The 25,923-nt window shown below is 42.9% G+C and overlaps 1 protein-coding gene across 1 annotated transcript in view; it reads right to left on the reverse strand.

Moving 5' to 3' along the window:
* Positions 1 to 780: 780 nt before the first annotated feature.
* The window catches only part of LOC139666243 (non-muscle caldesmon-like), a 36,086-nt gene continuing 10,943 nt past the window's right edge, over positions 781 to 25,923 (reverse strand). Inside the window, exons 10-17 of the mRNA XM_071545379.1 lie at positions 18,111 to 18,152; positions 17,733 to 17,764; positions 15,213 to 15,297; positions 14,363 to 14,503; positions 12,742 to 12,840; positions 12,219 to 12,302; positions 11,961 to 12,072; positions 781 to 943 (exon numbers count right to left, since the gene is read on the reverse strand). Coding sequence (XP_071401480.1) covers positions 918 to 943; positions 11,961 to 12,072; positions 12,219 to 12,302; positions 12,742 to 12,840; positions 14,363 to 14,503; positions 15,213 to 15,297; positions 17,733 to 17,764; positions 18,111 to 18,152 — 621 coding nt within the window. The 3' untranslated portion in view covers positions 781 to 917. The remainder of the gene's footprint in view (positions 944 to 11,960; positions 12,073 to 12,218; positions 12,303 to 12,741; positions 12,841 to 14,362; positions 14,504 to 15,212; positions 15,298 to 17,732; positions 17,765 to 18,110; positions 18,153 to 25,923) is intronic.

Below are 25,923 nucleotides of genomic sequence, written 5' to 3' on the forward strand. Positions count from 1 at the left end.
TCCAGTTTCTCTCTTTTCTCTTCCTTGCACTTCTGTCTAATCTGATCGCTCCGGCTTCACAGGAATGTCTGTTACATTTCATGTCAGTTCATTATGATTCTGACCTTTGACCTCCTTACCGTTGGTTGCTTGTTTAGGCCTAGTTTACTGCTGCCCTCATTGTAAGTTTCTCTGGATAAAAGCATCAGCTAAATGCCTAAAATGTAAATGTAAGCTGAGCAGTTAAAATCCTGTGAGTGTCAGTCAGCTTCCCATGGGTTTAGTTTATTTCCTACAGAGGTCGTTTTTAAATTAGACATTCTCCTTGGGAGACTATTTTCATGTCAAATTTGTCATCATTTCAAAGTAGCCTGGCCATAAGCAACAGCTTACATGCCTTTCTATTTCCATTAGTGGCGTTTGGCGAAGCCACACAACACCTTTAAGATCTCATTAGGATGAAACCTGCTGATGAGTCTGTTGTCCTGAGAGCTCACAGCCTTGTGAAGCCTTTAGCAGTGAAGTCAGTTGTGTTCATACTGAAGTTTCCACTGAGCTCAGCTGCACACACATCACACAGACAGACAGTCATCAGCTACAGGATGGACGAATCAAACTGCAGGAATCTTTTTGATTGACTTTATTTCATTTTGTTGGGAGATTTATATAATAACTAGTAAAATGAGATGAGAAATTATTCACAGGACAAAATGAATGAGACTGTCCAATATAAACGGAGTAAAGACTCACTGTTATACTTTATTACTTATTCTCTAATGATGATGTAGAATGACAGTGTGTTGGTATAGTCAACTATTACAAGTGTTTGGAAATTTGTTAACTGAAATACAGAGAAGGGTAATGGAAAGTGATAATGTGTGCAATATTGAAGACATTTTTTATATAATCCAAAATTCCTCGAATGTCCAATGTGTTTTTCACAAATCTTCATGGAACTGTCCCGCTGAAAAGGAAAAATAACTAATATTAGCATTTACACTCATCTAATCTACGTCTACAGTGGATGACTGAAGTCAAATAGCTGCAATAAAAAAACAATACAAGCCTGTTGAAGAAGGTTTGGAGAGTGAATACCGACGGTTACAAGGAATACACCGCCATGATGGAGGTTTGACAACAAAACAAAATAACATTATTGTCTCTTTGTTCTTGACAAAAAAGTGCCTAATTTCTGTGACCATAATATATATGCAGGGCTTGATGGGTTGCTGATCAATACCATTGATTTAATGATTACTTGACCAGCTGCTGAGATTTCTGGCTTTAAAACTCACTTTCTGGCCTAAAGCTCTCCACACATGGGAGTTTCAAGATGCTGCCAGTCCACACTTCTAGAAAGATCAGCCAAGACCAAAAAGCAAATGCCTTAGCAGTTTTATAATTCCAGTCTGTAGATAAGTTCTGCTGATAATGTTACAGTCTTTTGTTTTGTTGTCACTGGTAACCAAACATCGTATGACAAGCTTCTATTTAGCAAAGTTTCGAGAAGTTATTATATTGTTTTATGTTTGTGCTGCTTTGGTGCAGAGGTGATGTTTGGTTGAAGGTTAGCAGTTGACTGATGTGTCTCCTCTGTCTTCCAGGAGTTTGAGATGCTGATGGAAGTCGGCTACAGTAACGGGCTGGAGCCTGACCTTTCCCAGCAGTATCCTCCCCCCTTACTACCAAAACCGGGCAAAGACAATGCGAGGCTTCAGAAACTTAAGAAGAAGAGAGCTAAGAAAAAAGGCGGCCCCTCCCAGACGCCGATCCCCTTTCGCTCCTGTTTGTCGCCTGTCAACGAAGCGAGCACAGACCTTGAGCACAGCGACCAGTCCAGCCCGCCAAGGACACCGGATTCAGCCTTCGTTGTGGACTCTTCGGTGTCCAGTTTCCCCTTCGGCTCCGTCTATAATCACTCCACCTCTCCCTTCCCTCACCCTCGGAGCAGTCCCTATGGCCAAACTGGCAGCTTCCCCCCACAGTCCTACGCTCCTCAGATCAGACAGCAGGTGGCTCCGCTGTATGAGTGCTCCTCTTTTTTATTTGATGATGTAACTCCTTTCATGACACCACCTTCGGCCTCACCCCCACCCCCACCCCCACCTGAGCAGGTACTGGCGCTACCTTCTCCTCCTCCTCCTCCTCCTTTTAATTTGACCATGACACCAAATTTCCATGGGTCGGTCACAACAGTACCGGTCGCTGTGCTCCAGTCCAGTCCTAAAATATCAACTCACTCCCTGACCTTGTCCCCAGCCGCCCCCAGCAGCGGCCCGGGCCCGGCACCTCCTCAAGTTCCAGATCTTCCTCCTGCTCCAGTACTGCTATCAGTTTCAAACACTCAGATGTCTTTTATTCCCAGCCAGAGGGAGACAAACACCGAGTCAAAGGACAAGGCTCCAAGCCAGACATCGTCTTTGACTGCCATGACTGCTAGTAATGGCAGTTCCATTGCAAGTCAGATGCCTCCTGAGATGATCGGCTCAAAGATATCACTGGTTGAAGCAGGGAAAGAGAAAAGGCTTGATGCCCAACAAACAAGGATTTATACGTCCAAGGCAACGTTCTATGAGATCTCTAAACCTCCCTCAATTCAGGACCTCACAGCAATAAACGCATCCTACCAGGGGGCTTCATTATCTACCATACACAGGGAGAAAACAGCTGTGTCAGTGGTGAAAACTGATCAGAAATCTCCAGTGTCCAGAACCCCATCTGGGAGACCTAAGACCCCGTCCTGCACACCCTTCCGAGGATCCACGCCCGTTTTTGAAATATCAAAACCTAACCCGCTCTTATTTGCTGCGAGTCCTGCTTTCGCCTCATCCCAAGATTTGGAAGTTCTTGCTGTTAGCAAGGAGGCTCCAAGATACAAACCAGCAATGCAAGCTAGCAGTATGAGTAAACCTCCCACTGCTGCAGAAGAACTGAATCAGACTGGAATTGATCACACTAGTCCCAACAAACACTCTCCAGAACAACCTAGTGATTATAATGGGAGTGAGATTCAACATCTTGGAAGGAGTACAATAAATTCAAGCAGTGCCAATGCTAAGATGTCACCCAGAGAGAATTTAGCACCAAGTATGGCTGCACACGACCTGACCGTGGTCAAACCACCCCTGACAGAACCTTTCACCCCAAAACTAAACACAGATCAAGTTTCAGAAGCTGGAGCTCCACATGAGCCAAAGCCTCCATCTTTTCTCTCTACTATACCGAAGACTTCAAATCTCGACTCTATACCAGTGATTTTAATGCAAGCACCGCCAAGTCCAAACCCCCTGTCACTCAGTTATCAACCCCCCGGCTCTCCTGTGGTCGAGGCACGCAAGTCTTTGACGTCATTATTAGGATCTCAAATGTCATTAGCATCCTCAAAGCCCAAATCACGGTCAACATATTATGGGCTTACTCCAGCTGAATATGTTGCCTATGGTGGGATCAGGACTAAAACAACATATTTCAGCCCTGTAGAGCCCATGGTTAATGAATCACCTTCAAACAAAGCACAGTCTGATGGAGCAGTAAATGGATCTCATGTCTCAAACTCTGAATCAACTAAACATCTTCACGAACATCAAGTTGTTCCCTCTTCGATGGAAGCCTCACAGCCACCTTCAGCTACGAGGGACTCTGACCTTCCACCTGAACAGACGGTCACACTTAAAGACATGTTTGGAGAAAGTCAATTCGAAGCTCACAGTAATGGAATACAAACAATTAAAACATCTAGTGTGGACACAATAAAGCCTGAGTTTCCACTTGGCTTGGCACAGAACAGTATGCAACAGTCCACAAGTGAAGTATCTGCACCAAAAGCCTCATACTCTGAGGCTCCAATACCAATACCTAAAGCAGGTGAGGTACACACACAAAGCGTGTCACTATTTCCAATAGAGGCATCGTTAAATACAACTCAATGTCTGACTGATGGCAGTGGTCTGTCAAATTCTCCCTCCCTCCCAGTGAAAGTAGATAAGCAAAATTCAAATGCAAAAAGTCAGCATAGTGCAAATGTAATAAATGTCATTGAGAAAGCTGACAATCTTGAGAAAACACCCACAATACCAAGTCCTCAAGCTGATAAAATTGGTAAAAGAAAACCTAAGGTGTCAAATGCACCACAACCGTCAGGGAAAACAGAGTCGGCTCACAAACCGCGTCCTCCTGTCCGGTGTAATCAAACTCCAGGTGGAGTCAATCCGTCAACAGAGCATGTTCCTGATGTTCAACTCACTGCCAAGCCTGTTAAACAGCTCAGTGACCGCGCAAACCCTATTGTTGAATCTCCTGCCATAAAGTTAATAGATGCCAAACTCTGTGGGAAGGCTACCATGGATGGTCTGCTTGTCTTAGGAATGCAACAGTCCACCAAAGCGGTTTTAGAGACACCACTGCCCAGTAAAGCTGAGGCTGTCTTACCCAAACAAAGGGAAGAAGTGAAGCAACACATTAAAGCTAGCACAGAGGTTGTTCTACCCAACAAGACAAACATGAAAAGCAATTTGCCTTGCATGGCTGCTAATGCAGAATATGTCCCAGGCAAAACAAACACTGAGCCCCAATTCTCAAATATGTTTTCTAAAGAACCAAGCCTCTCTACCACAGGATCCGTCTTTCCACATGAGCCTGTCACAGCAGCTGTATGTTCTGTATTTGCAGCCAAGCAAAACACAGAAATTCTACAACAGCAGCCCACTTTAGAAACTCAAATTCACAGAAACCCTTCAGTAGAAAAGAAAATCCCCAACAAACGTTTGCGTGGGCCAAGTTCTTCAATCAAACCTTCTCAGGTACCAAGTGTAGATACTGTAGATAGGAGCTTACCGGGCAAACCTACCACAGAAACCAAACTCCCTGGCCTATCCATCACTGCAACCAAATCACCCAACATTTCAGACATTACATTTCCTTTAGAGAAGACCTTACCTTATATACCCACCCAAGAGCCCCAAAAGCCCAGCAAAACTAGCAGTGAGAATGTATTTCCAAGCAGTGTAGGATCCAATTCCAATTACCACAATAAAGTGGTTAGAGGGAGTGGTCTCTCCACAAACTCAAGCAGACCCACGACAGAAGCTACAGCTGGCAAGCCTGCAACTGATGCCAGACTTAACATCCATGCTAAAGAACCAATACTGCCCAGCCAATCAAACATAGACACCAAGCTCTCCAGTCATAATGCTGTTGAAGCAAACAGAGTCTGCAACTCCACAGCAGAAACTGAACTGCAACAAAACCCCACCATAGGAAGAGCAGGTTTCCTGCCCAGGAAAACACCAGCAGAACATCTTCCCAGCACATTTAGTATGCCAGAAAACATTCAAAGTAAATCTATTATTGAACCAAAACTAGTTTCTAATCCTTCAAAAGAAACCACAGTACCAAACACACCTAGCAGTGCAGCCAAACTGTCTAACAAACCTTCCACAGGAATGCCACCTATCAGCAACTCTACTATAGATGCTATTTCACCTGGACAACCAGGAATTGTAGAGACTCTTCTACCTGGTAGGTCTACTACAGAAACACTGCAGTCAAACAAATCCAATTTTAGCAGCAGTCCTCACAGTATTCCTGCTGCTGAAACCAAACTCCCCAACAAGCTTCATACAGAAAATGTTCTGCCTATGAAGAATAGCACAGAAACAGGAGTGAGCAGCAAACAAACATTTGAAACTATGCAGGCCAGTAAACCTTCCATACCATCTAGCCCTACCATGAGGCATGTCCCACCAAAAAGCCCTCAGTTAAGATCAGACCCTCGATCAGCTAGAAAGCAGATCATCGATCCAAAACCTTCCAACTGTATCGCTCAGACAAGATCCTACACAAACTCCAAAGCAGAGGGTAAACAACTTGTTGAGCACAGATCGTCTGTAACACCTGAGCCTAGACTTACTAATAAAAACACTGTAAATGAACAATCCTCTTTTACCCAGCCCAGTATAGACAATAGATCTTTAGTAAACCCCACTGTAGAAAGTAAACACTCTGTAAAAGCTATGACTGAGACAAGAACGTCTCCTTCCCCTGGGTTTACAACAGCCAACACACCTAGTATCAATGTAAAACCCATTACATGGCCTAGCCAAATCATGTCCTCTGATAATGTCCAACCATCTGTAAATGGGTTAGTGAGTCTTCATGCTGAAGTGAAACAGTTTAGGCAATCTGTAATTGAAACAAACAAATCTCTAAAAATTAACACACAAACTGTAAATGCACAACCCCTCACACACCCCACTGACAATAATAACCCTGCTATAAATATTCATCCCCCTGGTGAAGCCACCAGATATGTTAAAGCCCCACTTAGCCCTCCTATAGAAACTAAACACTTTACTAAACCCAGGACTGGAACAAGAGCTTCCCCTTTCCCAGAGCCTGTGGCATGTAACACTGCTATAATAAATGCCCCAGGCTTGACTCAGTCCTCTCAAATTCCAAACTCTTTAAGCCATACTCCAGAAATGAAACCCTCTTCAGTCACTATGAAAAACCTTACAAACCTTCCCTGTATACCTCTGCAAACTAATACACCTACTGTTCAGAACTCCTCCAAGTCGACTATAGGGAGCATCTCAAATCCAGAAATAGACACCGTCATAAAACCACCCACGACTAAAGCCACTTCGATCCTGACTAGCAGTCCTGTGGTAAAAGTACATTCCCCAACAAAACAGATAGAAACAAACCCAGCATCAAACTCCACCATGGAAGGAAAACCCTTCTCACTGACAGTTGAAACTAGAGCTCCCATCCGTTCTTCTGATCCTATTTTGAATAACAAACCTACTCTAAAAATACAATCTCCCACTAAGCTGACAGCATCAAGACCTTCATCTGCCTCTATAGAAACTAAACCCGCTGTGATATCAGTTGTAGAAACTAATGATTCTGCACAAACTTCCATCCAGACTAACACACATAGCAGTAATGTTCAGCCTCCCACAGAGCCACCAGTAGAGAACATTTCCCCTGCAGAACCACCAGCAGATTCTGTCATGACACCGTCCGTAGTTAAAGCCGCTGTGATTGATTCTGCCACTCCTGCCTCTCTGCCTCAGGCCTCAGTCTCAGTCAAAGCTCCGTCTCCAAACAGAGGAACATCACCGCCATCTCAGCCAAAACCTGGACTAAAAGACAAGGAGACCAAAGCCACAGCCGCTCCGACGGAAGCCCTCCCAGACACGCCCTCTACGAAGTCAGCGACATCAACTGCATCTTCAACTACTGACAGGAAGGGTGTTACGGCAGAAACGTCCGTCTCCCCTGCTGAGCCCAAGGCAGTGCAGAAACCAAAAGGCCTCAAGGCCAAGCTCAGCGGATGGTCACGGCTCAAAAAACACATGGTGGTTGAGCCTGAAGAGCCTGTGTTTCCAGAGCCGGAGGCCAAATCTCAGATTGATCCCAGTGGCAGTAACAAGAAAACTGATCATGGCAGTACTGATAAGACATCAGCAGAACAAGCTGCCCGTCTGGAGGTGGTGAAGGACAAGGAGAGTCCCAGGGCGCTGAAGATGTGGGACGCCGTCCTGTTCCAGATGTTCTCCACCAAAGAGAAAATTATGCAGCAAATCAAAACCACCAAGAACGATTCAGACAAGAAAAAGGCCCCTAAAGAAAGCCAGGTAGATGTTCCATCTTTTGTGAATCGGCTGCCGATTCTTCTGTACAGCCCCCGCTTTGACGCCAGGAAGCTGAAGGAGGCCGCAGAGAAGCCGCTCACTAAGATAGCCGCAGTGTTTGAACGGGGGCTGATGAACCGCAAATCTCAGGATGATGAGCGCAAGGATTTCAATAGAAAAGCCAGAGGATTTGGTTCATCGAAAACTACAGATGTGTAACTTGAGCTGATGCTATTAGAAACACGCAGGAACATCTTTGGCATTGATAGGTAATATTTTATTGCTTCCTCTGTTTTATTTGATCTAAGATAGAAAGATCGAATGATCTCAGAGAGGCGGAAGAGCCTCAGAGAAATTGAGGGGAAACATGTTGAAGATAAAGAGAGAATGGCACAAAGTGAGCATCACAAAACCATTTGATATCTGCAGTGGAATAGATAATGTGAATTTACTAAATCGTGCCTGCAGTAGTGAGTTGAGCTAGATGATTCCTGAGGGGAAAAAGGATTGAAACCAATAATGATTATCCCCCGGTCAGCCTCTAGTCAGCAAAGAGTCCTTCACTCTGTACATGCTAAAAGAAAAATCAACCCAAAATCAAATTAAGACGTATTTTTCGGGTGTTTTCATTGGTTGTTTAGTGTAAACAGAAATTTATTGAATCAAGCCACAGGTAAATGGCTAAATAAAGGAAACACTTGAATGAAGAATTCAAAGCACACTGAAGCAGATCCTTCCATCGGTCTGGTCCCTAAAACAATTCAGAATCATGTCTTGAATTTTATAGTGTTTTAGGTGTTGCATCCCTCAGATAGAGTTCAGACACTAGTAGAATCAATCAACACCCGATTAAAACACTAAAATTGTTTCCTGTATTTTGGCAGTTACCTGTAGGTTTTATAAGTCTTTGCACTTTAACACAATTAAATGCCAATTGGTGATTTAACAGAAAAGAAAAGAAAAAAGAACAAGGCAAAGAAACAAAGAAACATTAGAAACATACTGTCTGGAAATGTGTCAATATTTTGGCTGTTTGTTTTTCTTCCTCAATATTTAGGTAGATTTTTTGTTTTCTTTGATTACCTAGATTGGATTTACAGTTGAATGCATGTAGATATTGAGATACTGAAGTGATACTGAGATTCCTCCAAATTTTTTCTATTTTTCTAAACAATGCTAGCTCTTAGTGTTCACCGCTGGTAGGATGTTTTTTAAATCTCTTTGTAATAAATAGGGCTTTTACATTCCTGGAACAACAGGGCAGATGGACAGTGGATGGAGACAGAGATGGATGGAGGTGAAGGTCTGGTCAGCAGGCACTTCCTGTGTGTCTGTCTAGATGGAGAAGCAGTGGGAGGAGCCAAAACTAACCAGCCACTCTCACTGCTTCAGCAGCCTGGGTTCTAACAGCAGGGCAGGACTTCCATATCGCTGTTGTCGTGTGAAAACCTATGGAGCCCGGGAGTGGCCATCGGGAGAAAAATAATTTATGTCGTGGCCACAATTTACTGTAACGTGCACACGATATGCAATTCGAGCTCTGGTTTTCTCTTTATGTGCGTTTACACAAATTGCCAAAATGTGCCTCGAAATAGTGACATGGTGCTCTGGATATATAATCCATGCGCTCTTCAGGAGCTTATAAAGAGTCAGTCACATATTGGTGATCATGTTTAAATGTGGCCTGTCCTGGGTGTGTTGCAGCACCTGACTGTGTTTACATGGCCTGAAGGTTAAGTGGCTAAATATGATGCAATATTTGGGGGATTTGCCTATTCAGTGTAAACAGACAATGGATATTAACATACCAAATCCTTACTAGGCCTATCTGCAATACCTAAAAGGTTCCTTTTAAGTTGCATTTTTTCCTAAACTGCACAGTTTAGGAAAGTTTGAGGGAACGAATTGTATCTCGTGCTCACGAATGGACTAAAACGTGACGCACGTTACAGTAAATCGTGGACTTGATACAACTTTTTTTCGAGCTAAAATCAAGGCTTCTTTTCTTAGCTCTTGAAAAGCTGACACTTTGGAGATCTGAGGTTTTCACCCAACAGAGACGACATGATGGACAGTCACCTGCTACAGTGGCTGGTAGTCAAACTTGGTAGCCACTGCCAAAGATTTACAAGCCTTTTTATCTGGTGGCTGATGGTAATTTCCCACCCTGCTGTAGATCTTCCAGGACTCATGCAGTGAACAGTATGGTACAGTTTAGATTGTAGCAAGGATAGAACTGAAGGATGATGATGATGATAGTGATGATGATGATGATGATGATGATGATGATGATAGTGATGATGATGATGATGATGATGATGATGATGATGATAGTGATGTAGACTCAGGACTAGCTGAACTCCAGTAGTCTTCAGATACAACATGGCTGCTGTAGGAAGACGGACTGGAGGGAGTGAAGCAGGTCCGGCTGCAGGTGAAGTGAGATGTTTCATGGATCTGGAGGATTTTGCTGCAGCTGTAGCATGTTGTTGTTGTTGTTGTTGTTGTTGTTGTTGTTGTTGTTTTGACTCTTTTTGTCTCTCTGCTGGTTTTTAAAATGTTTTTTTGTCGCCAAATTCCCATCATGATGTGGAATTTGTATTAGAGGTCAAGGGGACATCACCCCCACAAGCTAACCAGCCCCATTTATTACATTGATGCTTCAGCTAAAACTGTTTTTGATTACTGTGTGATTGTCAAAAATGCATAAAGTCGAATGCAAAATTATATTGTCTTGTGTTTGTCATTATTTTTTAAAGTGTGATGAGCTTCAGATTTATCACAATGCTTTGGTTGGAAAAACATTTCAGTCTGTGGAGGATTTTCTGTTGAAGTTCTAGATAAGGTTCCAGCAGCAGAGACACAATATCTGTCTCCAAACAACATTACTGTGAGAAAACAAGATGGAGCTTCCTAATGCAACTTGACTTACAGCATCCAGTCCACAGTAACACATTTGAGACTGTGGTGAAGTTAGTTGGGATGTTTGGCTCTTATTGTCTGATTGACTCCATCTCCCCCTGAGGACTAGTGCACACTTCTTACAATCCCCACACTGTGTTAAATACTACTGAAGACAAACTGAATGTCAATATCCAATACATGATTCACTTCACTGTAGTCTCTCTAGACGAGGAAATATCTTATCTCACCACAGATCAGTCGTTTACACTGTGAAATGGGGAACATGAAACCTGGTAAGACCATCCTGATCACGTGACCTCACATTCTGTTTTGCTCCATGGATCAGTCAGACTTCTAGCCGCCCACATCAATTTCAGTGGGCGGGACTACTTGCCTTGACAGACAAACTCCTTCAGCCAATCAGCGTAACAAAACATGTGATGCCATCACGGTGCGCTGTTCAGTGGATACACGGGATAAACACGGTAATGTTAGCCAGGATTAAACAAGCTTAAACAAGCTATTGAGTCTATTTCTGCAATAACTGCACTTATGGCTGTGTTTACTCTACTAACGTTAACGTTACCGCTCGTTGCTTTGGGAGGCGCCATTACTGTTTTGCCAGCGGCGGCCTGTATTTCATGTCATCAACTACGACGCAGTCCCTGATTGGCCTGATTACATTGTAATTTCAGGAAATCGATGTGGGCGGCTAGAAGTCCAGACTGATCCGTGGAGCGAAACAGAATGTGAGGTCACGTGATCAGGATGGTGTTACCAGGCTAGGGAACATGAAGTTTAGCTTTGCAGATTCACTGGGTCAGAATGAGCTTTTTACTAAGTCAGAAGGTGAGTGGGAGCGGGACAACTTTCTTTTTTATCAGCTGATCTTTTCACCGAACTTGTAGCTGCATCTGTTCTGTCAGTTCTCTGTAAAGATGAGGCTTGTTTTCACTTTGGATAGGTTCAGCATAGAGCAGTCTGTTCTTCCACCCATGATGTAGGAAAGCTAGTATTTTGGTAACACTTTACAATAAGGGTCACTAAGTTAAGGGTTAGTTAATGCTTACTAAGCATTAGCTAACCCTTAATTAACAGTTAACTAATGTGTAATTTACTAATGTGTTCATGTTAAGTAAAGTATTCATTTATGCATTATTTAATAGTTTATAAAGATGACTATTAAATAATGTATAAATTAATACCTTAGTTAACATGAACACCATTGATAAATGATTACCAGACACATTCGTTAACTGTTAATTAAGGGTTAGTTAATGATTATTAAGCATTAACTAACCCTTCACTTAGTGACCATTATTGTAAAATGTTACCAGTATTTTTATAATGATAGTTGGTACCCAGGTTGGAGAAGGGAACATCCTAGAACATCCTAGAACATCCTTCCTGGAAGCTACTGATTGGCTGAAAGACTCTTACCTGACTGGTAATTTGTGTTTTCACCGAAACCATCGTCATCATCAACAGGAACCTTCTCGTACTTGCCGTGACCCGTCACCACAAATTTATATCTTTTACCAGACAGGCTTCCCTGAAATCGAGTTAGAATGTTTTAACAGTGAACAGGATTTATCACCGACAGATTCACAGATATTTACAAAGTTCATTCATCTGGTGTTTCATGTGCTTCATTCAAGAGGAAAGTCTGCTTTCCATGGATACTGTGTGGATGCCTACCTTCCCTTCTCCTCCAGGACAGAATGTGTCACCAAGATTCTCCCATAAGTTTTTCTTGTTTAAAACTTCACCAGGTTTTATTTCCTGCAAGCGTGAAAACACATTTGTCATCTCTGTCTGTTGGTAAAATCAATCCATGTACTTTATAATGAGAATGTGATTTGTGAGTGGTTTGAATGATGCTGCAGTGTAAGTTTGGTGTTTGGAATTTCCCCACAAGGGGGCAGACTTGCATTGACTACTACTGAAAACACACCATAAGAGACAAGGCTGGGGTTTGGTTGCATTAAAGAAAGAGATACAAAGAATAATGTGAATTCAGAAAACGAATGAAACACAGCAGTTACCTTAGCTAAAGGAAAGATAAGGAAGATATCAGACAGGAAGAAAGTTGAGGAGAAAACTGAGAAAAAAACAGAGGAGAGTTGAGAGAAATTAAATGTGACAGGATTCGAACCAGGTGAGAACAGACTGGATAGAGATGGTTTGCTTTGTTCATCTTCCCTCAGATAAAGTGACTCACTGCTGGTTTGGAGGCGGAGCCGTTTCTGCTTTCGTCTGGGCTTCCTTTCACCCACTGGCTGATGAGCTCGGCCACGCCCACTTTCAGACCCTCTGCATCCTGACACAAACAAGAAGAACTGTCCATCATTACTATGGAAACATATCTGGCTTTGTGTGCATCAGCAAAGTCCAAGTTTCGTGAAATGAACACAACCTAAAAAACGTGCCTCCACCAGAACCTAAATTACGTTCCTCCACCACGAATTTGAAAACGTAAATTTTGGCAAATAAAACTACTTGTGTTACGGTTATGGTTAAGCAACTAAAACACCTTGGTTAAGATTAGAGAAATGGTTTGGTCATGCTTAAATAAGAAAAACGTTTTTTAATATGGCTTATGGTTGAAATGTACTTTGAACACGCTGGGAATCGAACCCCGGTCGTCGGCATCAAAGGCAAACGTATACGCCCATCCATGTACACGAATCAATAGATTAAATGTCGTGACTATTTCACGAACTCCCGTGAGACCGGGTTGTGTCAACCCCCTAACATCAGAGCGTTGCTTAGACAGCAATCTCTGAACCCATTGTCTATCGGTCTGACGACGATCAGACTCTGGGGGCGACGGCCAATATTTGGGGGTTTCCGGTGTAGCCAGCGGACATCCGGGCCAAGACTTCCTCTTCCATGCGCCGGTCATTGTTTACAGTCCGATTCCGAGATTGCTTAGACATAAACAGATGAAGGTCATATATGGATCGTCACTCTCTGCTCTTTGTCTGATTGGAATGCGAAACGGCAGCGTAGCATTTAAAAAAAAAAAAACGGGTGGATAATCTGTAAAAACAGAAATGAATCTCAATAAGCACAAGCTGCTTCCTATCGCCTTTCTCCTTCAGACAAAAGAGAAGAAAACAAGCTTCACTGTGCCGTGAAATCAGTTACTGTTGTGTTTTGAAAATTGAGATAGAAAAGGCGAGCTTCACCTTCGGCGTCTCTGAACAGTTAACAGATAATTACGTATACTGCAATCCAACATTTTTTTAAATGGTTTCAACTTTTGACATACGAAAAAATACAGCCAACAATATACAGCCCTCTGTTCTCTTCATCATCCGTCAATCAGCCCCATAGAGCAGTGATTCTTAACCTTTTTCATATCAAGGACCCCTTATTTAGTCCACATCAGAGCCACATACCCCCATTTGATGAGATTTTGTCTCTCTGACCCAAATCTGAGAATAATTTTTATTGTTAGATGATTTTGTCCAGAATTCCATGACTATCTGTATTGTAGGTAGAGAGATAACAGAGAAACTATGATCAAAACAGTCATTCTTCTACATTCTCTATTTGTGTTAACTTCTTGTAGATGAAATAATGCTGAAGTTTAACAATTCATCAGTTTGCTGTGGACCCCCTGGAACCCCCTCAAGGACCCCCAGGTGGTCCCCGGACCCCTCGTTGAAAACCACTGCCATAGAGAACGCACCTCTGTTTCTGACAGACACAAAATCTCTGTCTGGTCTCCCTTTATAACTTTAATGTCCAAACACTTCCTCAGGGGAGTGGAGCAGAACAGCAGCAGTAGTTCATGGAGCATGCAGTAAGAAGTGATGGAGGCAGTGTTCCTTCACCTTGGACGGAGCGACTTTAATGGAGTTTTGGTTCCAGGCTTCGCCGGCCTCAAACAGGTTCTTCTTGGCGACGAGCGGCTCGGCGGGACCCGGCAGCTCCGGCAGCGCCTGCCTGCCTGCTTTGGCTTCCTTGGACGAGATCTGGAAGAAACAAAGTCAGGTTCGGTTTAGGTCAGCTCAGCGTTCCCATCAAGTCGGTGTAGACCGTAAAACCAGACGCTCACTAGCGGTTCCTCTAAGAGCCAAAGGGAACCGATCTGGGAGCCCATCGTCTATCGGTCTGACGACTATTAGACTCTGGGAGCGACGGACAATATTTGGGGGTTTCCGGTGCAGCCAGCAGACATCCGGGCCAAGACTTCCTCTTCCGTGCGCCGGTCATTGTTTACAGTCCGATTAGCGATTTGAGACACGAGAATGGAGTCGGAGTTGAGAGACGACGTCTCATATGCAGATAACTGTTTATAGAGATTAGCCGAAATGTTGTCCGGAACTAAAACGCCTACAAAAAGTATCGATGTTTGTGTATTGTGTGGAGAAACGTTCGACTTTCGCAAGTCTTGGCCCGGATGTCCGCTGGCTACACCGGAAACCCCGAAATATTGTCCGTTGCCCCCAGAGTCTAATCGTCGTCAGACCGATAGACGATGGGTTCCGAGACTGAAAGGGAACCAACAGGGTTCACTTAGGGTTCACAATATCCCTAAAGCGTTCCTTGAAGAACCGCCGTGTGTTAGCAGTGTGTTGAAGTACCACCAGGGTTCATGGACCCGTCGTTCCACAAACATCTGTTAGCACCACTAGCTGGAACAGGTTCCCAGCGCTGACAGGTGAACTCATGTGGTTTTACCTGGATGGCCTGTGTGTACTGCTCCAGTCGGTTGTCGATCTTGGAAACAGCAACAGGCGGCAGGATCTTCTTTATGCTGCCAGTGCTTTAGAAAGAGTGAAACAGTTCTTGATTCAGGGAAACTTCATGGTAAAAGCTTTTCAAAATGGAGCAGATAGTGAAACGGATGTAGCTGCAGAAGTCCCAGTTGTTTTATTGCATTCCTGCTAAACTACTCACGCATTTGAGCAATCAGAAGTTACAAGGAATAGTCTAGTTAGTAACTGTTGGTTGAGAACATTAGAGTTTTGAGTTAGAAATATACTGTTGGATATATACTGTGGATCTGTTGTAACATTTAACACACAGCTGTCTGCAGGACTAATGTGTAGAAATGTTTAGAAACAGAGAAGGTAACTTGTATATAACTCTTTATGGTGTTGGACTCTTAGGTCCACACAGTCACAGGCTGTTCTGTTCTGCAGCTTCACTGGAGCAGCTGGGGGTTCAGTGCCTTGCTCAAGGACTCGTCCAACAGAGAAGGGAGAGTTCCTCCCATCGTCTCAGCCGGGCTTCGAACAGGCTCCGCCCCTCTTAACATCAATCATATATCAGATTTCCTGTCTAATCTCACTGCACTTTCTCTTTATGTTTATCCTGGAAATATCCAACAAGCAGATTGTAGTTTTAGTTCTACAAACATTTCTAGTCTGCAGGCAGAAATAATCTCATTGGCTGAGTTAAAGCTCAGTGGGCGGGGCCAAAGGACCACAGTTTTTCACGTTACTGACATGTAGCAGTCAATGAGGCTAACTGGTTAATATTGTTCATTGTATTATTTCAGGACAACTCACGTATTGATATGAATACGTTTATAAATGGTTATGACAGCAATAACATCATCAGACTCTAGTCAGGAGAACAAACCTCCAGCAGCAGACTGATGTGCTGCAGGTACCTGACGTTTCCTCACACAGAAAGTAAAGCAGCCGATATGGAACAGTGGAACCATGAGTGATGTGAGCCTGGGCCAGACCAACCAAATCATCTAAAGACATTTGCTTATAAAATATTAGTAATGTTTTGAGGACAGAATCATATGTTTCTGTCACTGATGTCACTGATGCCTGTCTAATAACAGTAGAACTCTAAAACAGCACAGTTAATATTGCGGTAACACTTTACAATAAGAGTACATTAATTAAGGGTTAGTTAATGCTTAATAAGCATTAACTAACCCTTAATTAACAGTTAACTAATGTGTCTGGTAATCATTTACTAATGGTGTTCATGTTAACTAAGGTATTAATTTATACATTATTTAATAGTTTATAAATATAACTATTAAATAATGTATAAATTAATACCTTAGTTAACATGAACACCATTAGTAAATTGCACATTAGTTAACTGTTAATTAAGGGTTAGTTAATGCTTATTAAGCATTAAGTAAGGGATAATGCCCGATGAGGTGTCCATTATCAGGAATAATGGACACCTCGTCGGGCATTATCCCGCTTATACCATGGTCACTTGCCAAAGAAAATAAAATGAAGACCATTAATTTATATTTTCATGCGTTTTGTAATCAAAATCTAAAGTTTTTCACAAGCCATAACTCAGTTTCCCTGGTAACACCTGAGGGTTTGACTAATACCTGGAACAATCATTACCGTCCCATAAGGTTCTTATGCAACGGAAACGTTGTTCACTGCTCCAGTAAATAGGACGAACCTTAGATAGGACTTGGCAGCAGGAGATATTTCTAGTCCGCTCAGCTCATAGAACCCTTTGGCTCAGCTAGGAGCCAGAAAGCTAACGTTATGCTGCAACATTCAGAGTCAATAACAAACAGTAAATATAATTTGACAGTATGTTTAACAACAAAACTAGCTAGCCATCAGCCATGTCATTGTCCCCAAATCAATATCAAGATTTTCACGAACAAATGAGATGGGCCATGTGTCTGTCGGCCGCAGCCTGAAGCAGAGAGTTGAACAGCGAATGGGATGTGAGATGATCGCTTACCGTATGTGATGCAAAGTATCAGTCAGTTCAGAGGGGCAGTGTACTTCCTGCAGCTTGTGTGTTACAGTCGCCATCCTGTGGTGTTCAGAGGATGAGGCACTGTTGCTATGGTTACTCATTTTAGATACAGGCTGATGCTACGTAGCCAGCGCTTTAATTTAGAACGGTGAACAGACTGTTTCACTGGAACTACTTAGTAGGTGTCCATTATCAGGAATTAATGGACACCCTGCAGCCAATCAGAATCGAGTATTCACCCAGACCATGGTATAACTAACCCTTAACTTAGTGTACCCTTATTGTAAAGTGTTACCGATATTTCTTATCATGCCAGATCAATTTCAATTTCAAGATTCAAGATTAAATTTCAATATTGGCATGACAGTTAAACAGAAACAATATTATCAAAGCTGTGAACAAAATATTACATTTCAAAACAAACCACATCCATTTATATGTTTTATTTACTTCTGTCTGTCTCAGTAACAGGAAGCTGCTCGGTCCCAGACTCACCTTTTCCTCAGAGACTCGGCTCTCTCTGTGATCTGAGGAGGATCAAGACAACAGACGGTTAAAGTCAGAGAAACACACCGGAGAACTGACTGATCCCAGGTCTGCTCCTCTTCAAAACCGCTGTGTTTCTCCTACAGAGCTGAGCAGGAAAGCAGTTTGGTGTAGTCATGTGATGCAACTTTACATCTTCTGCTTTTACTTTGTGTTTTATCTTTGTATTAAATCAATGTAATCTTGTCTTGTATGTGTGTGTGTATGTCATTTTCTTTTTTGGACCCCAGGCAGAGCTGCTGCTTTACAAATAAATGTTGATGTTTTTGACCTTTAGGAGCCAGCTGCTGACCTTTGACCCCGACCCTCCTCTACACTGATACTCACCGTACACGTGCCGTCCGCCGAGACTCTGCTCTCCACCTCGTCCTGTAGAGACACGGCAAGACGCTGAGTGACAGACAGTCTGACTCTGTTAGCTTAGCATGTTGATTTCATCACGCAACACGTCTAACATGCATCAACACACACACTGCTGGCTCAGCACTTCTCAACCGCTTGGCTGACCGGATGTCTTTTGTCGCAGGACTTTGTCACCAAGTTATGACTCCTTCTATTTTCCTTTTATTTTTATTTTTCCTGCTATAAATAAATAAATAAATAAGTAGAGTCAGTAGAGTCGGTAGAAGTCAGTAGAAGTCAGTAGACGTCAGTAGAGGTCAGTAGAAGTCAGTAGAAGTCAGTAGACATCAGTAGAGTCAGTAGAGGTCAGTAGAAGTCAGTAGAGTTAGTAGAATCAGTAGAAGTCAATAGACGTCAGTAGAATCAGCAGAAGTCAGTATTATTATTATTATTATATATCTTTATTTAACAGGGACAATGGACAGTTTGTAACTGTCCCAGAATTAGCTAGAAAGCTAAATTTCATCTGCAGTCCCTGGGCAGGTGATACAAAGACAGGCAGTTTTACAAAATACTTTACAACGAGAGTTAAAATTGCAGTGTCCAGTACATAAACATTATGAAATACAACACATAAAAAAGTGCACTATGCTTGGTATCTTAAAGGAGCTAATGGTCACATGATTGGTTTGATTTCAGCCATGATTTTAGTTGTAATGAACTTTGTCTGATACTGCTGGGAGTAGAGTTCCAAATGTTTGCAGCTCTAATGGAAAAAGCTGATCGGCCAAATTCAGAGCGCCTGAGTTGCATTACACAGTTGCCTCTGGTGGAGGCTCTTGTTTGCCTGATGTTCTCTGAACACAGTGAAACAAATTCTTTCAGAGGAGGAGGAGCAAGATTATGGGTAATTTTGTACATTAAACAGATGTTTGCATAGTTGACAAAATTATCAAAAGTCAGAAGGTTATACTTAGAAATGATATGACAGTGGTGATACCTAACTGGCTTTTTGTCCAGGACTTTCAGGGTGTATTTGTATAAACTGTACATCGGCTTGAGAATGTTTTTTCCAGCCTGGGACCAAGTGGTGATACAGTATGACAAATGTGGAAAAATCATAGAGTGCATGTATAACTTAGCAGCATCTGTTGATAATTGGTTCCTGATAAATTTTAAATTTCTGAGGTTCAGTTTGGCTGTACTAATTACCTTTTTCACTTGCTTTTCAAAGGTCAGGTGTGAATCAATGATTATCCCAAGATATTTTAATATCTGAAACAATTTGGAGCTTTTCACCCTTAACAAGGATATCAGGATGATGGACCTCCTTCTTGCTGATTGAGAAATACATGCATGCGGTCTTGCTAATATTTAAAATGAGACAAGACTGTTTGAGCCAGTCAGAGATGCTAGACATGGCTGCCGTTAACTTATGCGCCACCTGCTGTCTTGTTCTGGCATGCACATAAATAACGGTGTTGTCTGCATACATCTGGGTCATTACCTCAGGGCATACAGTAGGAAGGTCATTAACATATAAGCTAAAAAGCAGGGGTCCCAGGACAGACCCCTGTGGGACCCCAGTAGGGCAGTCAAGTGATGAAGAGAGCTTTGTTCCAACCCGTGTACATTGCTTTCTCAATGTTAAATATGACTCTATCCATTTCATGGTATTTTCAGAGAAGTTAAAACATGAAAGCTTGGACAGAAGAACATTGTGATTTACAGAGTCGAATGCCTTCCGTAGATCTAAAAACACTGCTCCTACAACCCCACCTCTGTCCAGCTTTAATTTGCTCAATGAGGTAGCAATTAGCAGTCTCTGTTGAGTGATGCTTTCTGTACCCGAATTGCATTGGGTGAAGTGAGACATGTCCTGTGTTCAGAAAATCCTATTACCACAGTTGCTCTATTACCACTTTTTCTATAATCTTAGAAGTTATTGGCAGAATACTTATTGGCCTATAGTTTGCCACATCTGTTGGTTCACCGGCCTTGAATATTGGCGTCACCATTGCAGATTTCCAGGCATTTGGAAAAATTGATTTCCTTATGGAAAGATTGACCAGGTGTGTAATTGGAGCGCATAGGACATCTTTATTGATTTTTAGAAACGTAGAGTCCCATCCATATATGTCTTTAGCCTTAGCAGTTTTCAGAGTACTTATTATCTTGTGGATTATATCTCTTTAATTCTGGTGCCAAAACTATGTGCCAGGTTCTGTGCTGAGTCAACAAAATAGTTGTTGAATGCAGCAGAGATTTCATCAGGTTCATACAGGCCTACAGTCTTTCTTTGCCAATTGGTTAATGTTTTTCCACATCATTTTGCTGTTTCCTTTGGCTTCATTTATGATATTAATAAAGAAATCTGCCTTGGCCTTCCTCAGTTCATTTACCACTCTGTTTCGTAAACCAGTAAAAACTAAACGGTCTTGCCTTAGTCCAGATTTCAGGGCAGTTTTCAGAACAAAAGACATTTGCGGGGATAAACTAATAGTTATGGCAAGACATTCAATTTCAGTTGCACATTTGAGATCAATTTGCTTGCATTTAAAATGATCTTTCACATACATGAGAAGCCCGCCGCCCCTCCCTACTTTTCTGTCTTTTCTGAAATAATTGTACCGACATTGTGAGGGCAGCTACAGGTGATGACTCAGTTAACCAAGTTTCGGAAAGACACAGGAAGTCCAAATTTGAGTCCGTAAACAACTTTTCAAGTTGCTCATTTTTTGAGACAGCACTTCATATATTCGAGTGTCCCCCAAGCAGACGTCAGTAGAGGTCAGTAGAAGTCAGTAGACGTCAGTAGAATCAGTAGAAGTCAGTAGAGGTCAGTAGAAGTCAGTAGAAGTTAATAGAGACAGTAGAAGTCAGTAGAAGTCAGTAGACGTCAGTAGAGTCAGTAGAAGTCAGTAGAAGTCAGTAGAAGTCAATAGAGACAGTAGAAGTCAGTAGAAGTCAGTAGATGTCAGTAGAGTCAGTAGAGGTCAGTAGAAGTCAGTAGAGTCAGTAGAGGTCAGTAGAAGTCAATAGAGTCAGTAGAAGTCAGTGGAGGTGAGTAGAAGTTAGTAGTGTCAGTAGAAGTCAGTGGAGGTCAGTAGAAATCAGTAGAGTCAGTAGAAGTCAGTAGAGTCAGTAGAAGTCTGGTTTTCGCGGGTCTAGCCACACCCCCTTCCAAGATGGCAGCATGTCTATTGTCTCTGTCGAGTGTCTGTTTGTAACTCGTATATTTCATTGGATTTTAGCGCCATTTCCCATCTTCTACAAAGGTTTTTTATGTTGCTGATTTATAATATATTTGGAATACCTGTTTTTGCACTGCAAATTGTGGCCTATCCAACTACACTGTGGCCTGTTCTGCATCTTGGGGCCTCTCCAACTATACTGAGGCCTGTGCTGTATCCTGGGGCCTACCTGATCTGCATTGTGGCCTGCTCTGCATCCTGGAGCCTATCCAGTCTACACTGAGGCCTGAGCTGCATCCTGGGGCCTCCAACTGCAGTGGAGCCTGTGCTGCATCCTGTGGCCTATCCGACTGTATTGCGGCCTGTTCTGCATCCTGGGGCCCATCCAGCTTCATTGTGGCCTATTCTGCACCCTGGGGCCTCTCCGGCTGCATTGTGGCCCGTTGTGCATCCTGGGGCCTATCCAATCTGCACTGAGGCCTGTGCTGCATCCTGGGGCCTATCCACCTACACTGAGGCCTGTGCTGCATCCTGGGGCCTATCCCCTGCACTGAGGCCTGTGCTGCATCCTGGGGCCTATCCTATCCGCATCAAGGCCTGTGCTGCACCCTGGGGCCTACCCACCTGCACTGAGGCCTGTGCTGCATCGTGGGGCCTATCCCATCTGCATCAAGGCCTGTGCTGCATCCTGGGGCCTATCCACCTGCACTGAAGCCTGTGCTGCATCCTGGGGCCTATCAGATCGGGTGCCTCTCCTCTTCTGCGTGGCTCTCCCCTTGCTTGCTCCGCTGCTGGCTTCCTCCCTGTGTGTTCGCTGCTCTGCTGCTGGCCTACCTCCGACTCAGGTGCCTCTCCTCCTTTCCCCTTTCCCCAGTTCCATAGCCGACACACACACACACTCACACGTAGGCTACATTTACAAACTGGACTCCCCCATAAACTGACCTGAACTATTTCACAAATCGAACCACTTTTACTGAAACGCCTCACAAATCGAACTATATCACTACCTTGCAAACTGAATTGCAGTACTGACAATGAAATTTCCTCTTGCGTTGCTTATTGCGCTCTTGCTCTGGAACTATGGGTTAACTGTCCATGTCCATCGTCGGGAGAGTGTACCAGGGGAGGAGCACTCTCCGCCAGTCGTGCCAAGCGCGCTCACTAGCACTTTCCCCTATGAACTGCATGGGCAGATGCCGAGACATCCCCATGCAGACTTTTTCAATTCCTTCGACTTGCTTCGCCTTCTGTGCCTTTCTGTTTTGAAAAGCTGTTTTGTGTTTTCTGAGAATTCTCTTGCTGACTTTGTTAACATGATACATTCTAAAAATGAGTCGCCCTACGGTGTTACAAAACAGAGATATCTGATTTTTCTTTTATTGTTAATCTCCGGTAATGTGCAGCCTAACCCTGGCCCAGTTGACACTGACATTAAGGTTTGTAATACTCCGGCTGACTTTAAGTGCAGATCTGGTCTAGGTGTTATTCATCTGATTCATTACGTATCTGGGCTAAATCAACTGATGCCGACGTTATTGTCCTATCTGAAACCTGGCTCACTAAATCTATTACGGATAAAGTTATCTCTATTGGCGGGTATAATGTTTATCGAACTGATCGCCCCAAGAGAGGGGGTGGGGTAGCTATTTTTGTAAAGAGCAAATTTCATGTGAATGTCGTGCTCTTTAAATCTGTTGGCAAACAATTGGAGTTTCTGGCCCTAAATATTGAGATATCTAAAGGGTTTTGTTTCACTATAGCTGGGTGCTGCAGACCGCCGTCAGCTGTTGCTGATGCACTCCCAACACTCTCGCAGTTACTATCACAGCTGCAGTACAGCGAGATCATTCTGACAGGTGACCTAAATTGGGATTGGCTAAAGCCTATATCTGACAGTTTTAAAGATCTCTGTAGCTCACTAAATCTTACCCAAATTATCGGGCGCCCCACACACCCTAAACCCAAATACCCAGAGAAATCATCTTTAATTGATCTGTTTTTAACTAATGCTTCCCACAAGTACTCTGAGACTGGTGTTTTTGCAAACGATGTTAGTGATCACTGTGTAGTTGCTGCAATTAGAAACGCCAAAATTCCCAAGTCCAAGCCTCGCTTTGTTATAAAACGAGATATGAAGCACTTTTCTGAACAAGGTTTCTTACATGATCTATTCTACCATGACTGGGAAAAAAATCGATCTTATTGATGATGGTGAAAATGCTTCGACACTCTTTTATGATTGGTTTTCGCATATTGTGGATAAACATGCTCCTGTACGAAGGTTTAGAGTGAAGGGACGAGACAACGCTTGGTTTTCCCCTGACCTGGCTAAGTTACTCCATGAGAGAAATTTGGCCTGGGCGAAGGCTAGGAAAACAGGGACTGCGGCCGATTGGCTCCATTTTAGGCAACTACGCAATCGTTTCACTTCATTTACCAGACGAGCCAAATCTGAATTTTATTTGTCCGCAACGACTAACAATTTGAATAATCCCAGGAAATTCTGGAAAGCTATCAAATCTATTTCGGCCAATGATATTCGAAATGAACTGCCTCCTTGCATTGTCAAGGACACCAGATCCATTTCTGATAAATCTGCTATGCTGGAATGTTTCAATGAGCACTTCATTGCCTCCAGTTCTCTGTTTAACCAGTCCCTGCCTTTAAAAACCTTGCCTTCCTCAGACATGATTGTTGATTGTATTTTTGAGGGTCAGCCCTTTTATTTTGTTCCCTTCTCTGCTGATGAAGTTCACAGAGCTCTTCTTTTGCTGGACACCAAAAAACCTGCAGGTCCAGATAATCTGGAACCATATTTTTTTAAACTTGCAGCTGATTCTATTGCTAAACCCTTATCAAGCATCTTTAACCTCACTGTCTCTCAAAATGTCATCCCAAAAATGTGGAAATCTGCCCATGTTCTCCCTCTGTCAAAAGGGGGGGACCCTACATCACTAAACAATTATAGGCCTATTTCCAACTTAACCCTCTTGTCGAAGGTCCTTGAAGGATTGGTAAGTGATCAACTGAAGGAGTTCCTGAGCGCTAATAATATCCTTTCATTGTACCAGTCTGGCTTCAGAAAACAACACAGTACCATCACGGCATCCCTAAAGGTTGTCAATGATATAATTGAGTCACTGGATCACAAAAAAACCTGTGCCGCTCTTTTTATCGATCTTTCGAAGGCCTTCGACACAGTTGACCACCTCATCCTGAAGCAACGGCTGCTCAATATTGGGTTGTCTGAGCAGGCTGTTGGCTGGTTTGAAAATTACCTCTCTGAAAGGACACAATGTGTCAGATTTGATGGCACTTCCTCCAGTGTACTACATGTTGCGTCAGGGGTCCCCCAAGGTTCTGTTTTGGGTCCACTTTTGTTTACTATCTATATTAACAACCTGGGTCAAAATGTTCCTAATGCGCTGTTTCATTTTTATGCCGACGATACTGTCATTTACTGCTGCGGTGCCACCCTAGCTCAATCACTTGAGTATTTGCAGTTTGCCTTTGGTATTGTAGAATCACAGTTGTTTGATCTGAAACTTGTGTTGAATGCTGCAACTAAATTGATGTTGTTTTCTAATGCCAGGAAGACATTAGCTCCTCTTCCTGACATTGTAACCTTGCAGGGCAGTCAGATTGAATTAGTGTCACAATACAAGTATCTAGGTATTTTAATTGATGATCGTTTAACTTTTAAACTTGACATTGAAAACTTAGTAAAGAAACTGAAGCTTAAGCTAGGTTTTTATTTTAGAAATAAATCCTGCTTTTCCTTTGTTGCCAGGAAAAAATTGGTTGAGGCTACGTTCCTGCCCTTGCTTGATTATGGCGATCTGTTGTATATGCACGCCTCTGCCCAGTGCTTGCATTGGCTGGATACTGTGTACCACAGCGCTCTGAGGTTTGTCACAGGCTGCAAAGCTCTCACTCATCATTGCACCCTATATGCCAGAGTTCAGTGGCCCTCATTGGCCTTGCACAGACTCACTCATTGGTACATATTTATTTATAAGTCCATCCTCGGTCTGCTCCCCTCTTACCTTTGTGAGTATATCTCACTCAAAACCAATAATTATTGTTTGCGCTCTAATGACACCCTCTTACTGTCTGTCCCTAAGGTTCGCACTGAATTTGGCAAATGGGCCTTTATGTTCTCCTGCAGCCTGGAACCACTTGCAGATTTGCAGCTTGATGTGCTGATCCCGATTAGGGCATTCAAAAATGTAGAGAAGGGTTTGGAGGCAAATTCATTTGGAACTTGCACTTGCTTCCTTAGCTAGACCTGTTTCCTCCTGTCCGTCTTGTAGGCATAATGATTCTGCGAGTTGCATGTGTGTATGTTTTGTTGTACGTGCTTTTAATGTTTGCTTGTATGTTGTTTGAAACTTTGTATTGCTGCTATCTTGGCCAGGGCTCCCTCAAAAAAGAGATCTTGTAATCTCAATGGGACTCACCTGGTTAAATAAAGTTTTAATAAAAAAAAAAAAAGTCAGTGGAGGTCAGTAGAAGTCAGTAGAGTCAGTAGAAGTCAGTAGAGTCAGTAGAAGTCATTGGAGGTCAGTAGAAGTCAGTAGAGTCAGTAGAAGTCAGTAGAG

This window comes from Centroberyx affinis, unplaced genomic scaffold, assembly GCF_046629955.1.
Source record: "Centroberyx affinis isolate AG114_WGS23_722 - 3 ecotype Tasmania unplaced genomic scaffold, CSIRO-AGI_Caff_v1 ptg004895l_1, whole genome shotgun sequence".
NCBI lineage: Eukaryota > Metazoa > Chordata > Actinopteri > Beryciformes > Berycidae > Centroberyx > Centroberyx affinis.